The following is a 14512-nucleotide window of genomic DNA, read 5'->3' on the forward strand; positions in this document are numbered from 1 at the left end:
TAAAGGATTGCAATGTTTATTCCGCGTGCACTTTCATTGTATTTTCAAAAGGCGATATGCTATTCGGGATAAGTACATATAGTCCTAAGATTTTCTAGGCTTAGAAGAAACTAATGATTTTCATGTAAAATTCAATGATAATGTATATATGTCGTGGCTTGCCTTCGATAAATCTCATCTGGAACGTTTTATTCAAAAGAAAACCTTGCATTAGCAAGGCGTAAACTCTGTCTCCCTAATTCTTTATTCCTTCTTACTTCAACATGCCAATTCCCGTGCATGGTTGCCCAACCAAAACCCTCCAAGCCAAATAACACCAGGGAAAGAGAATGCTGCTATACAGCAAAAGCCCTTTCCATACTACAGGTGAGCCTGCCCTCACAGGACATGTACGGTTGCCATTTGCTCAAACGCTAATTTCCGGTGTACAACCTAACCTTATGATCGCCTGCCATAACGCTTCTTACCCCCCAAACCACTAAATCGACGATCTGAATTAACCCTTCGCCTGCCACGACTCGACCGTTTGCTTCCAAAGGAGCCATTACCTACACGCTTCCTCTATTTAGCGCAATGTCCGGCCAGATACACTGTGAATTTCACAACGCTGGGCTACCTAAAGGTTCATCAAAGACCGCTATTCACCTATTAGGAAAGAACACGCCGACCCAATGTTTCGACCAAATAACTACCGCGAGCGGGCTCTCGCATGTCTTTTCGGCCCCGCCATCGTCGCCTATCCGCGGCGATCTTGTGTATCGAACATCTTACCATGCGGAGGAGGGGTTGATAGTACTAGTGTATATACCGCGTGCGGATGGGGAAGGGAGGCTGGACGTGCGTAGTTCCGAAGGTATGAAGAAATCAGATATGTAGTTGCCGGTACCTACGCTGATGTCTGTGTATAGATAGTAAATTTCCATACGGCTATAAAATATCTTTCACCTGTCCTGTATCTGAGCTACTTGAAATTGAAAGTCTAGCACTTGAATATGTTACCTCTGGTGCGTTTTTTTGCACCTACCTCTTACTCCATTCTATACTAGTATTATAATCTGACTACGATAGCTTCTAAACCCTCGGAGATCAAGAATTCCGCCAACACTGAGCGAGATACAAATTTGGCGTTCCGAAAAATCCACAATCTAGTCGAGAACGCCTGCAGAGTAAAGATACGGTGCAGGCAAAGGCGCACAGTCGCTACATCTGAGAATTTGAACTCCCCAATCTTTAGAACCCCGGTCACTCCAAAATTCAATGTCTATCCAGCAAGCCTTGAAGGGTTTCATGACGTTAGCCCGACTCAAGAACCCATACCCATTAATTGGGGCGTGTATGTACCGCACAGTAAGACTCAATATTGATCCTGCTAATACTGTGGACGTAGGAGATCATTGGTCGGACAAACGATGGTGCGCAAGCCTCATTCCCAATCGTCGTTCCAGGAGATACTAGGTGAATCTCGCGCAGAGACTGGACTCACCGCTGTCACTCCACAGGCCGTTACACCCCGCACTACTACTATCTTTCCGGAGATCAAGGTGGTACCAAGAAAGAGAAAGCTACCAACGAGCTTTAGTACAGCGACGGGGGATAGAAAGCGGCCCTGCGTAAATCTAAGCATTTACGTCAAAGACCTGCACAATCCTGCAGGAGACCCGATCCATGATGACAACGACATCCTGGATCAGGAGCAAGAAGGCACAGATAGCGCAATATCAAAAAATGTTATCTTGGGCGATGGCAATGATGTACTGCTGAAGACTGGTCCTTCTTGGCAGGATTTACGCCGTCTTCCGTGCGGGAGAGTGTGTTTTGATCCTGCTTTCTATGGTTGTTGATCTTTACAATTGCCTCATGTAGGGTGAATTGTTTTACTACCATTCCGTCGTCAAGAAAATATATATCATCTTGGGTTAAAGTCGGGGAAGCCCTATGAATCTCTTGTAGATCTGAAAGTCCGCTTACACATTGTTATCCGTACTTCCAGAGTTCAGTGCAGGCCACTGCCCTTCTGGTGTTAGACCCACTCTTATTATAGCAGTTAGTACCCCACACCTGAACTACAACGGTCCAATAATTTCTGTTTCTACTCTACACGGAGTGTTGGTGATGTGATAAACCGGTGATTGATTGAGCTCAATGAAAATTCGATTACCCCTACCAACGCGTTTATTTCCTTCTTCATTTCCTCCGATATTCGAGATTCTGCGCCTCCGGGCCTAGTCATATCCTTGACCACAATTTGTTACACTGGTAAGTATAGTCAATGGAGGAAAAAGATTCGAACAGCAACGTTTGACCTCGTTGTGGTTTAGTCTAGATTTCTTACAGGTCTATTCCAAAATGTTCGCATCATGTTTTTCAAATTGTGATTCAGGTGAAAGCGCACTCTTCCGTTGTAGTGATCATATACACCACGGTTTCTTTATATTTACAGTCTTTATCAACCCCGCTCGTCCCGGTAGTGTGGCACAAGCACTACTCCCTAGTAGACACGAACTTATACCATGTGTAAATAACAATTGAAGAAAAGGAAAAGCTATATACTCTTTAACGAAAGATTACTCTAATTTGTGGCAGTTGGAGTAGCACCAGTGGAGTTGGGTTCGGATAATATCTACCAATTTTATATCAATCCAAGCATGCAAACAATGCTGTAAAACTTACATTTCCTGTCTTGAGGTAGCGCCGTTATCCTACTGCCGTAGGCACCGCACGACCACACCGTAGTTATTGTTTCCGTTGGTTGAAAGTTTATTTCGCAAAAAGGAGCTCGAGAGAATTTTGTTGTGCTGCTATACTTGCTATCCTTCACCCCCCCCCCCCCCCGTAACGCGATGAGAAAAAGGCCCAGAACCTGACCCAAGGCTACTCCATGCCCTACTAAGGTGATATAAAATATCCTCCGAGCCCTTGGCAGCAGAGTTGGGCTCCGCATTTTGAACATGTGGTGTTTGTGTTGGGTCGCGTAGTCTCATTCCATAACGGCCCTACTTGAACCAAGTGTGAGCCGCACCGAATACGGTTAGCATTGTTACACCAACCCTGCACTTCAACTACAACCTCCACTGAATCATAGTAGGTGTCAGTGTCAGTCATCCACGTTGTAAAGGGGAAAAGCACATTATTATAGATGGGCAGAGAACCAGAATATACACAATAATTAAAAATTTTGTGCGTAGCCTGTTTGGTACACTATCGGAGGCTACACCTCCATCCTCCCTTCTGCGTCCGAAGCCAGGGAACATACATGTATCTTCCGCTGTATCGGTATTATGTAAAGGATTGATAGGGAAATAAATAATCAAGGGGTAATACGTTCTGAGATTTTGTATGAAGCAGATGAGGTGGGCACCCTTGACAGCCAAGAACGAGTGATGTTTTATGATTCGTTGCCACAAACAAAGCCACGCAGTGCGGCTCTAGGGATATGCCAAGCACGTGCCTGCGGCAAACCCACAGACTTAAGAGAACCGATTTATCGTAAAATATAAATACTGGAGATGTAAAGTTTATTGCTGCATTATCTACATTTACAGAACCATACAGATATTATGCTCTCAAAAGTTTCCAACTTTATCGCCCCAAAGAGCACCGAGTACAAACAGTCCCGGCAGGAACACCAAAACTCCATAACCCACCACCCCTTATGCTTACCTCCTTCGATTTATTCCATTGACACTGACTATAGAAAATAAACAGATAGACAATATCTCCCAGCTCGACCATCCAAGACGACCGAAAAACCGAGGAGGATCTATTATGTGCTCAGAAGCTTTCTCTCAGATTCATCCGGTGGAGAGCTGGCCTGCCCTTTATCGAGGGAATTATAGTCGAGAAACTCAGGAATGCTATGGAACGTCTCAGATTCGCCCTCATCTTCAATGCAATTGAAAAAATCCGGATGGCCAATCCCTATTTCTCCGTCGTTGGTGAAGGAACTGTCGTTGGCGAAGGAATTGTCGGGGGAGAAGGAATTGTCGGGAGACAAGGAATTTTCCGGCGGGTTAAAATGTTGGTTGCGTGAAGCCGTTACTCCCCTGAACTCAGCAAGGCAGGAGAGGAAAGGCGGTTCAACTATTGGATATAGTTCTACAAAATTGGGGACATTTGTAGATCCTTCAATCGCGGAGAGCCCCATGTGTTGAAGATTTGGCGGATAATCAACGCCATGGCAGTTTGGAGGCTCACTGAGCATGAACGATGTTTGGGCTTGTGTATAGGGCTCATGCCGACTTTCGCCCTCAACACTCATCGAAAATTGTCTCGCGAAACCCCAATAAGTCTTACTTGCCATAGGACGTACGACGTGCGACTGAGTGGTCAGCGTAGGTTGAGGCTGAGAGAAGCCCGGTCTTAAGCCAGGATCAACCAACTTAAACGCCTCGCCGAGAGAGGACATATGGAGCTGTGACGAGAAACCATCCTCGCCGCCTTCTCCTACCTGGCTGGGTTCGGAGGCCTGCTGGTCACCCGCCGAGCAGCTGGTGGGAAGCCATGGGATTACTGGAACCGATCCGCGATAGATCCTTTGAGCCGAGCTGGCTGTGTCCGTGGACGATAGGCCGCCTTCGGTATTGGTAATGGTAGGGGCTGTTTGAGGCCGACTTGGGTGAGGAGGTGGCAGCAAATGAGCGTCCGCCCTGTTGCCGGTGACCAGATGATGCTCTTGCTGATCACCCTCTCTCGCAATATGGTGTAAATATTCGATATAATCATCGGCGGTATGAATAAAGTTCCAGTAAGAGAACGTGCCGACTGTGTTTGGCTTCAAATAGGCAATGAAAACACCGGACCACGCTTCACCGGTAAGGTCACCTTTACCCAGGTTGAAGATTCTGCGACGGAATGTCTCAAGTCTATTTCGAGATGAAAGCTGCTCTTGAACCCTCGGAGAGTCGTCAATTAAGGAGCCATGCACTTCAACCCTAAACTTGTGAATAGCAACTGTATATAAGAGATCTTTGGGCTTCGAACGTACTGACGGCCTATGTTTACGGATAGCCGGGGCAATTTTTAAAACAACTGCTTCGCCAGTGGGGGGTTGTGGGACGTTGGGCTGAGGCCCCATTTCTTCCTGGATAGCGGTACAATTCTCAGGATCAGCAGGGACGCCCTCGCTTTCAATGCTCACTGTGGTATTTTCGTGGCCGTTATTGGCTACCAGGATATCATCTTTCATGCCGGTGTTATAAGTCAACATAACATAAGAGCCTGGGAAAGCCCAAACCTCACCATTATCAGCCTGTTTGGCCGGTGGGTGGAATGTTAGCTTTTGTGCATTGACAAGTGTTACCTCCGCGGGAACTTACCACTATGCTACCTTGATTTTTGAACTCTTCATTGGTTGGAGATTGAGGCTGCGAAGAACATTGATTAGTTCCCATTGACTAACCTATTCGAGAGAGATTGCAAGTCCACTCCTCACCTCCGGGGTAGCTAAAAAAGCTGAACGACTCTTCTCCATTTTATGAGCTTTAGCCTCGGCTTGGCTTTGCAGAATGCGAGACGAATGTGTTGTAGTGGCCAAAAGTCTCTGAGGGGGTATTAGTCAAAGTTTTAAAAGGATCTCGACCGGGACGCTACATACCTCCATTTCTGGCTCAATCAGCTCACCAACCCACTCAGGGACCTCTGGGAGAGATAGAGACATTGCCTTCCGTTCGCTGGCCTTTTTTGCTGCCTGTCTTTCTATAGCCTTGGTTCGAATATCGTCCGTTTGGATCCGGCGCCTTTTAGCGGGTTGCACCTCCAGCGCTGGGGCAGGCACCTCAAGCAAATCTTGAGTAGGCTGTATATCAGCTATCGCAGAGTTATCATTATGAACTCGTTTGCGTGGGAGCTGAGGAGATTCTTTATGAAGAAAATAACACCATCGATCAGCATAAGTCCAAAATCACTTCGATGGCATTAGGAAAAGGATTGGTGTCATTATACCAATTGGTGGCGTGGACATGGAATGGGTGGGATCAGTAAGCCGTGGCATCCCGAAGTACGTACGAACTCCATTTTCAGCCTCCCAGTTCCGCCGAACCGCAGCCTTATTAAGCTTATCTTTCCTTTGAAGTGCCTGCCTTGTAAGCTCTTCCTGCAGACTTGCTTCAGTCGGCTTCACTGTTTCTACAATCGGTAAAGTGGGTTTCATGGCTCCACGCCTTTGTAAATTTTCAACCGATTCCTTGTGCAACTCACGAAACCTTGCATGCTGTTGTTCTTCATGAGGGAGCAAGGACGCTCTGTAGATTTCGCGCTCACGATCTGTAAGTGTGGCATGCTTACGCTTGCTTACGGTTCCGGGAGCGAAGATACGATTCCCTTCGGCATCACGCGTGAAGGGATCCACCGCTGGTGTTTTGCGTGGCATTTCGTTGGGTGGGGGACGAAAAAGAAGAAAAAGAAGAAAGAAAAAAGAAAGAAAAGAAAAAAAGAGAGGAAGAAAGAAAAAAACGGAGACGGTGCACCGAGATGTGAACAATGACAGAAAGGCAAGGAAAGAAAATCAAAAACGTGTTCTTCTTAAAGGATATGACCACCTCACACGAGGAGTAAGTAGAAGGGCGGAATGCTTCCTGAGATTCGATTCAAATTTACTCGTCCCCAAGTCTAGATTAAACGGCACCAACAGTTATTTCTAGTTCGGAGTGCACGTGGAGAGCTTTGTTCAAGGTAACTTACTAATTATATTCAGAATAGATCTCTGGACTTGAGTCTTTCTTAATATTTATATATTCAAAGATAGTCAATCCGGTGAACGGAGAAGATAAAGGTGGTGTGGAGTGGGGTGTTTAGAGGGGGCGAGAGTGTTTTGTGGAAGAAGAGGTGGGGAGTAAGACTAGGGAACTTGAGAGAGAAAAGAAGGAGGAAGTAGAGACAGGGCGAGTGGAAAGTAAATTGGGAAAAGAAAAGGAAACCGAGAATCGAGTGGCTAAAAACGTCGGGTAACAGCGACACTGGTGCAGCCACCGCAAAGACGAGTATATTCGCAATTTCCTTTCGGCGCTCTGGAGTTCAAGGTAGGTTTGGGGGATACCTGAGTGTCTAGCGACCTTGAGATAATACTTATGTCCCCGGTTGTCTCTTCTTTTCAAGTGTTTTGTCGAATAAAGAGACGGTGGCAGGGGATTTCTATTTGGTGCTCGGTCGATTGTGCGCGAGACTCTGGAAGTTCGGGTTAGAACTTAGCCAGCTGGAGCTAAATCCGTCGGGGCGACTTGCTTTTGGCGCAACTTGTATCTTTGCTACCTTCACCCAATCATGTGACATAATGCCACCGAAAGTATTGAACAAAAGAGAAAAGGTAGGGTCCTAATGGCAATCGATAAAAGATTAAGCACTCGTTCCATCAAAAGAAATAACAAGGCGAAAGAAATCACTCCGCGTCATTTAGCTATAGTACAGGCCAAGATTTTTTTCCGAGCCCAAATTAAAGGCTAATTATCTTGCGAATCGAAGTCGGGCAAATCAACAATGCTTTTTCTAGACCACTAGGAACAACGGAAACAACAGAAATGATTTTTAAGCAGGTTATAGTAACCTTCATAATCTAAAACGGCTTGAATATATAGCCTTAGTGATCGTAAGTAGATATTAGTGGTAGGGGAGTTAGTGGCTTGGCCCCCGGCCGTGTCGTGTGTAACCATATCTCGATCCTCGGTAATACTATGTCTGAACCGAAGCGTCAGACACTACATACATGTAATCATACTTCATGGATTCTTTTTAGTATTCTCGAGTTTGTTAGTATCTTTGCTTAGAATATTTCAAATCTTGGGACTGTTGAAAACCTCTATGTAAAGACCTAGGCCCCATCTTATCAATTATCTGCAATCGAATTTGCCAATTCTCCCACCTCCGCTGGGATTCCTGGAATGCCTCACACTGTAGAATCGTTATTATATTTCGATGGATCTTTTCTGTGCTGCACCTACTCTTTTTGTCTCACTCTACTCCGCTATTCCCAAACCTTAATGTGGAAGTGGAGGAGGGGGTGGGAAAAGAGGGTGGGAAAAGAGGGTGATGTGGTGAAAAACAAGCCACTCTGTGCGTTTTCAGTCTTACCCGCACGGCCGAGCATATCCATAATAGTGATAACCACTATTGTGTGTGCTATTACCTCAATACTGGGAGTAGCGTTTTTTGTTTTTTGTGTCGTGTTTCGGGGAGCTGTGGAATAGGAGAATGTTTATCCTGACTCTGCTTGACGATTGGCCTCAGGATTTTATATGCCGGGATTATCTTAATCCTTAGCCAGGTTTCATCCATTGAGGGGCAAAAAGAAATAAGGAAAGATACGGGGATTTCTACACGTCAGGACTAGGTAGCTTCTTGTTCAGCACCGTCTCCAAAGATCAGCATAACTTTGTTCATACCTACCGCTTCTCCTTAATTGACCATTCTAAGTCCGAAGTTCACAAGCTAACGCCAGCTTCCCTAGTGCTCGAGGATACGCCTGACCCCGGACCAGAGAATAGTTACCTGTGGAATGGACGACGTAACCTTCTATGTGAAATATTTCAGTCTCAAATGCACTTACCGCTCCCATCCAACTCCTAATAATCTTTGCAAGACTTGCCTCTGGTACAGTAAATGATAGTTAGATAGTTTGACACTTTCCGTCGGAACTGTGTGGACGAGTGCTTTCTGGGGTGGGCGGGGGGGAGCTCATAAAGTAGGTAACTACCTCAGGATCGGACAGAACTAGATATAAGAACTCGTAAGGGAAAATCATATATGTCAGAATGTGGGAATATCTTAGATATCCGGACATCAAGGCTATTCCAAACAACACGCCCTCTATGGCACGCCAATCAAACAAAGGCTTGGGAAGTGTCACAGCAAGCTTTCCCATTCAGATGAAGGCTAAAGGAAAGATATCATACGCCGTCAACCTACGGAAGAAATTCCTGAAAAATGACGTGTTGCTGTCTAACTTAGCAGCGCCTAGATACCACCTTACCCCCCCAGAACACATTATGCCATTAGGGAATCAATCTCATGTGTTTTTTCCTCCACACTCTCTACCCAGATACGCCTTCCTCCACTGGTTCACTTCAGCAGCACAGATTAGCCCGCAGATAGACGGGGTCCGTCTGCATTTACGACCTCCGACGCATGTAGAATCCCGGAAAGGCGAAAAAGCCATAGTGTCGGAGCCGGAGCCGCACCTCAGACCATAATTGTGGAAAACAGACCAGTGAGTGTGTTCTATGCGAGGGTTCTAATAGGATAGCTCGCTTTTCAAAATTAGGGGGCGGTCATGTTATTAGTAAGAAATTGTGTATAATATGGGAATAGAGTCCACACGGTGAGCTTACGTATCATGATGAGGTTGGGCTGAGATTATGAAGCCCGTGTGGGTATTATTTACATGTGGAGGGAACGAACATTTGGAAAGAACCTATCTGAAAGCTTACATCAATAATACCTACAAAGAGTCCAAAAGATCCGCTGATCGCACTAGGAACCTATTTCACTACTTCAATGTATCCTCTACCTGTTCATAATGGAAGTGCTTTTCTGGGAGGGGGGGGGGGGGGTCACCTAAAAGGCAAATTGTAACTCCGGGGGTGGGGATGATTAACTAGATTAAGTAAAGAAGATCTCATATAAATCTTTTTTGAGCAACAGCCGACTAGGAGGAAAGAAATAAGATCAATTTTTAAAAGCCTTCATGGAACTATTTATACCTACCTTACCGTCGAAACGCATACAATTTTAAGCCTTATTCAGTCGGCTTATCCAGAACGTAGGCTCACAATAGCTTTATCAGTACAAAAATCCCTTTTTAAGCCCTATTTCATCCTTAAAACATGCTTAAATAATACTTATTTGAACCTTATTGGATTCATAAGGCTATTATGAGCCTACGATCTGGATAAGCCGACTGAATAAGGCTCAAAATTGTATGCGTTTCGACGGTAAGATAACATACTCCCACCGTCTCAGCAGTAGCCTGTCCATATCCACGAAACAAGAAAGACATATAACCGCCTGCTGATATCCACGAATAAAGAAAAAGAAAATAAAAAAATATAACCCTAATTCTCTACCGTATATCTCAAGCCAATACAAAAGCTCATGTATCGGATATCCTCAAGCAACGCGATCAAACAACGCCCCCCTCACAAACCCCTCCACATAGATCGACATCTCATCCACTTCCCAATCATGTTTTAACTCTCTCGCCAGCGTCCTAATTGCACCTTCATCACCCTGCGCCAGCACGCCCCTGATCGCGTGATGTAGTCGTACAATGCTGGTCCCTGTCTTGTCCAGCCAAGCGTATGACGGCAGCTCCGGTGAGGAAGGCAGGCTAGAGTGAACTGTCTGGGCAGCTGGTTGGGGTGTGGCGGGTTTTGCAGCTGGTTCGGACGGACTGGAGAGAATTATCTGTGTATTTCTGCGGGGCTTCGCGGGTGGTCTTAGCGGCGATACTGATGGTGCTTTGGGAGTCGAGCCGTAGAAGATTGCCGGGGTGGCGTAGCGCGGAGGTGTAGTAGGCGTGCGGAACTGGGGTGAGGAGTGGAGGCGGGGGAGTGCTACAGTTGCGCGGGCATGGCCATGAGCGTTGGCGGTGATGCTGTTTGTGGTGCGGGGGATTAGAGCGTGCCGGGGAGTCGGGAGATATGTAGGGCGGGCACGGTTAGAGGCAGCGGGATTGGGGGCGCCAGGATGCGGTGGAATTAACCCACGTGCGCGATTCGGACCGGGGGCGTTTGGGTCGCGAAGATGAGGTTGAACTAGGCCGCCTGCACGGTGTGGACCAGGGAGTCTTAGGCCACCGGCAGCTTTTGGGCCTGGAAGATTTGGACCGTGAGGGTTATTCGCACCGCCAGCGATATTCGAAGTAGGGAGGGTGGGACGGCGGATGAAATTCGGGAGTTCATGATAAGAAATCCTCTTGGTAAGTGCTAATGATTTGGTATGAAACGATGGTGGAGGTTCAATCGGTTCAAGCATGGCGCGGAGTTGGGAGGTTGAGGCCGACTCGTGGTGTCGGATCGGTGGAGTTGGTGCCTGACGTCCCTGGGACTCATCTAAAGGGCCCCATTTTGCAGTTAAATACTCAAGATGAGCTTTCGTATTCGGGGTCTCTGTCTCCGCTTGCTTCAGCGACTTAGGCAGATCTGCCGTATCTTCATCGTCGCTGATCTCGATGACGACCGGCTGTGCCGGGGGTGACGGTGGCGCGCGGGGCGCTGGTTTATTGCGGGAAAGCAAGTACTCGGAGTGGTGACTTGTGTCGCTGACCCCGCTGAGGGTACTCGAGCTAGTATAGTCTTGATCGGCGGGGTCATCGTCGTTGAGGACGTTGGTTGGCTTTGGTCCTGGAGGTACGGGTGAAGAACGCCTGGTGGGGTGACGTTTGAGGTCTGGTTGTTTGAACATTTTACTTTGTCTGTAGAGAGCACAGGTGATAAGTTGGCGAGGTGGGTGGGAGTTGGCTTGTGGCGGTTTGTATCTGTTGCTTAAGGTTGGTGAGGTTGCGTGGGGTGCGGATGTGGTGAAGCATGGGCTATCACTCGGGGATCTCTTTCTCTTTCCGTTGTCTTGTTGGGGGTGTATAAACTGACTGGAGTTTGTAGTATATTTCTGTTGCGGTATATCCATAAGATAAAGAAGTAGGCAATCTCGAGGCTTCCCCGTCATGCTCTTCTTTCGCCGCCTCAGATTTCCGCCTCAGATTTCCGGCAGCTGCTTGACTAAATCAAGGGAAGAGAAACGATCGAAGCATGGGGCATCCACCCGTGAACTATACAATATCTATGTTTTCATGAACCTGTCTTCCGGGAATAAACGCTGTAGTACTGATGATTAGCTACGTAGAATAAAAGTAGAGGGGCAGAGTGGTGGAACAGTGAGCTGAGGTCAAGATGAAACAATACCAATTCTGTCTGACGTCATTCGCTTTGAGGCATGGACCCTTTCATTTTCAATATTTGATCGCTAGACCGTTGGTATGTATGTGAAGGGCTTTTAATTTCCTTCCAGAAGAAGTCTAAAATGACACGGTTTCTTCGGCAGACGTGCACTGAAATACCGTACTTATCACTTGATGCAGGGGGACGCAGTTAGATATGGCCCCCAAAAAGAGAAAAAACGTGCACCTTGACCCACAATCAGACGGTACCGCCTAGCTTGCAAATTCCCGAGTTTTCGGATAGAAACTTTCAGTTCCAAGACTGAAAATAAAGCATTTTCATCCTGTCCATAAAGACTTGCAAAGCGGCACCGTTCTCAATGCTTTGTGGTGTAAACATGGTGGTTGGTTATTCTGGTTCTTCGGTAGCTTAAGGTTTAGGGCAAAAACTCAAATCTGTTCCACACCGTTTACGGACAGCAACCGATTTGACATTCAGGAAAGAACCTGTTCCATAACTACAGGTACACAACTTCGAACGACTCATGCTTCGCAAAATAATTCACAACCCTTTCATCCACCAGCCCGCGAGAGCAAACGTTTGCGTGTTCCATTTAACTGTCTTCATCCTTACTTGGTGGATTACGCGCCGATAGCCCCTGTCTACGTGTCAGAACCTCTGCCTGCTGTGGAAATCAATTCATCGAATGTGTGGAATTCATAACATTGCTATTTAATCAAAGAAATCACAGTACGATGCGTCAGGGAACTATTAACAAGGCCTTAACACTCCTGAGGGGGGGTCAAGTTCCCTGCATCTGGATCCACACCAGCCCGCAATTATCCACTCATTCCAAGCGCGGCCTCTTGCTAACTGGCTTCGTTTTTACGTCTCGTGTTCTCTTTCTACCGTAGAATGAGTGTACCTCCATCTTCGGTATTTCCTCATTTCTTGCAGCTGCTCGATAGTCTGTGCTTTGGTCAGTTAACTAATAAAAAGACATAGTAGAGAGTCTTACCATAAAATGGCTTCTCGCGTTTGCGATAAAGCAGGGACTTTGACTTCCTCCTTTTTCTTTTTCTCTCATCTTCTGGATATTTATACGGACACCCTCGAAACTTTTGATAACGGGTAGTCACATTCCGCCGCGATACTGGTTTATCAGATTGGCGGTTCAGGTTGAGCTCACATGGTAGACACCTATTGACCCCCACTGCGCCTGGGGGGAATTGGCGTACGCGGCTGCATTTGTGGCAGGTAGCAGTCTCCGCGAGCGGTTTTCTGGGGGAGCCGTGACCGGCATCATCACTATCGACAGGATACCCTCGAGTGGTAAGCGGCTGTCGAGGCCCGCGCCTGGGGGGGAAGAGGAGAGAGTCTTCGCACTCGAGCTCGAATTTCTGGATCATGAGCTTTAATTTTGCGTATTCTTTCCCGGTCCAGGAGAAGCAGGTGCGGTGGTCGCGCAGATATTCGACGAGTCTCTTTGCTCCTGCACCATGATGACACGTTAGATGAGCATTTTCAACGCTATTTAAGCTTGTGGGGAGTGAACATACGTTCCTGGCGGTCGTTCAGACCATTGCGGATTCTGATCCACTGACTATAGAGAGCGCGTACAACCATATCCGACACTTCAGCGGGGCAGGTCTGCTGGTCGTCTCCTAACCTCTCATGATCCGATTCATGCGCATCTTGGATCACCTGTCAGCTATCTGCACAGATATCGCCAGTTAGACAAAACCATACCGTCTTTCTCTGCGCGCTCACACAACTCATTCAACTGCTGTATTAATCGCCTTCTCTCCTCCGGAGTACCCGTGAAGATATTCGACCAGCCATAATCATCCCCCTCTGGCTGAGATTCCTTCACTGGTGAGCTCTCGCTCCACTCTGAAATGTCGTCGGGGACGTCACTTGGGGCCTCTGAGACTGGTGACTCAACGTAGCTGAGGTGGGAAGGGATGGATGAGCACGTGGTGGAGGTGTACCCTGGGCTTCCAGCAATCGATACTGGGCCCAGTGGTTCGCAGTTGCCACCTTCTTCGGAGTTGTCGGAGCTGCTGCTATCTGATTCCTCGGTATTGGCTTCTGGATCGTTGTCGTTGATATGGCCGGTTGAATTGGGTGATGTTTTGCATACGCCATCTCTTATTTTCTGGAGCGAGGGCATCTTCATATCGGCGGCGTCGGCAGCGGGGATGCGAGCGGTTTCAGGACTTGGGCTTAAAGAACGAATACACCTTGGAAGAGTGGTGGGAGGACGATCAATAATAGGAATGGCAGTGGGGGGGCGATCTGGTACAGTAATAGCGGTGGGCGAGCGACCTACCACAGGAACGGCCGTGGTGGGGCGAGGAACTCCAGGACCGGGGACGAGAGGTCGAATACCAACGAAGAGCTCGTATCCTTTTTCAACTTGGCCGAGACTAGTGGAGTATAGAATCTTTGCGTTGTAAGCTCTCATGGGTGGTTTTGCGGGGGGTTGAGGGCCTTCGGGTGCAGGTGAGATGTTCATTTTTGGGATTTTGTTGACGAAACTTATAGGATAATATTCCGCGAGAATTTCCTCGGTGGTAAGATAATGACGAGATGGTAAATATTCTGAGAACAGTATCGGCGTTTTTTATACAGGGGTTGAAAATACG

The 14512-nt window shown here is 47.2% G+C and overlaps 4 protein-coding genes across 4 annotated transcripts; 1 reads left to right on the top strand and 3 right to left on the bottom strand.

Moving 5' to 3' along the window:
• Positions 1 to 573: 573 nt before the first annotated feature.
• LAJ45_00957 (uncharacterized protein) lies at positions 574 to 1841 on the top strand (the record flags this gene model as incomplete). Its single annotated transcript, XM_046110556.1, has 3 exons — positions 574 to 853; positions 1069 to 1333; positions 1388 to 1841. The coding sequence occupies 3 exons, from the start codon at positions 574 to 576 to the stop codon at positions 1839 to 1841; spliced, it is 999 nt and encodes a 332-aa protein (XP_045975734.1).
• Positions 1842 to 3763: 1922 nt separating this feature from the next.
• On the bottom strand, positions 3764 to 6367 carry LAJ45_00958 (uncharacterized protein; the record flags this gene model as incomplete). Its single annotated transcript, XM_046110557.1, has 5 exons — positions 3764 to 5248; positions 5316 to 5363; positions 5432 to 5539; positions 5594 to 5856; positions 5941 to 6367. The coding sequence occupies 5 exons, from the start codon at positions 6365 to 6367 to the stop codon at positions 3764 to 3766; spliced, it is 2331 nt and encodes a 776-aa protein (XP_045975735.1).
• A 3728-nt stretch (positions 6368 to 10095) lies between these two features.
• Positions 10096 to 11391, bottom strand: LAJ45_00959 (uncharacterized protein; the record flags this gene model as incomplete). Its single annotated transcript, XM_046110558.1, has 1 exon — positions 10096 to 11391. The coding sequence occupies one exon, from the start codon at positions 11389 to 11391 to the stop codon at positions 10096 to 10098; it is 1296 nt and encodes a 431-aa protein (XP_045975736.1).
• Positions 11392 to 12711: 1320 nt separating this feature from the next.
• LAJ45_00960 (uncharacterized protein) lies at positions 12712 to 14382 on the bottom strand (the record flags this gene model as incomplete). The annotated part of the gene is made up of 4 exons (XM_046110559.1): positions 12712 to 12833; positions 12883 to 13356; positions 13424 to 13558; positions 13614 to 14382. 4 exons carry the CDS (start codon positions 14380 to 14382, stop codon positions 12712 to 12714), a joined length of 1500 nt encoding a protein of 499 aa, XP_045975737.1.
• Positions 14383 to 14512: the final 130 nt, after the last annotated feature.

This window comes from Morchella importuna (genome assembly GCF_003444635.1).
Source record: "Morchella importuna strain M04M26 chromosome Unknown Morimp01GS002, whole genome shotgun sequence".
Classification (NCBI taxonomy): Eukaryota; Fungi; Ascomycota; class Pezizomycetes; order Pezizales; family Morchellaceae; genus Morchella; species Morchella importuna.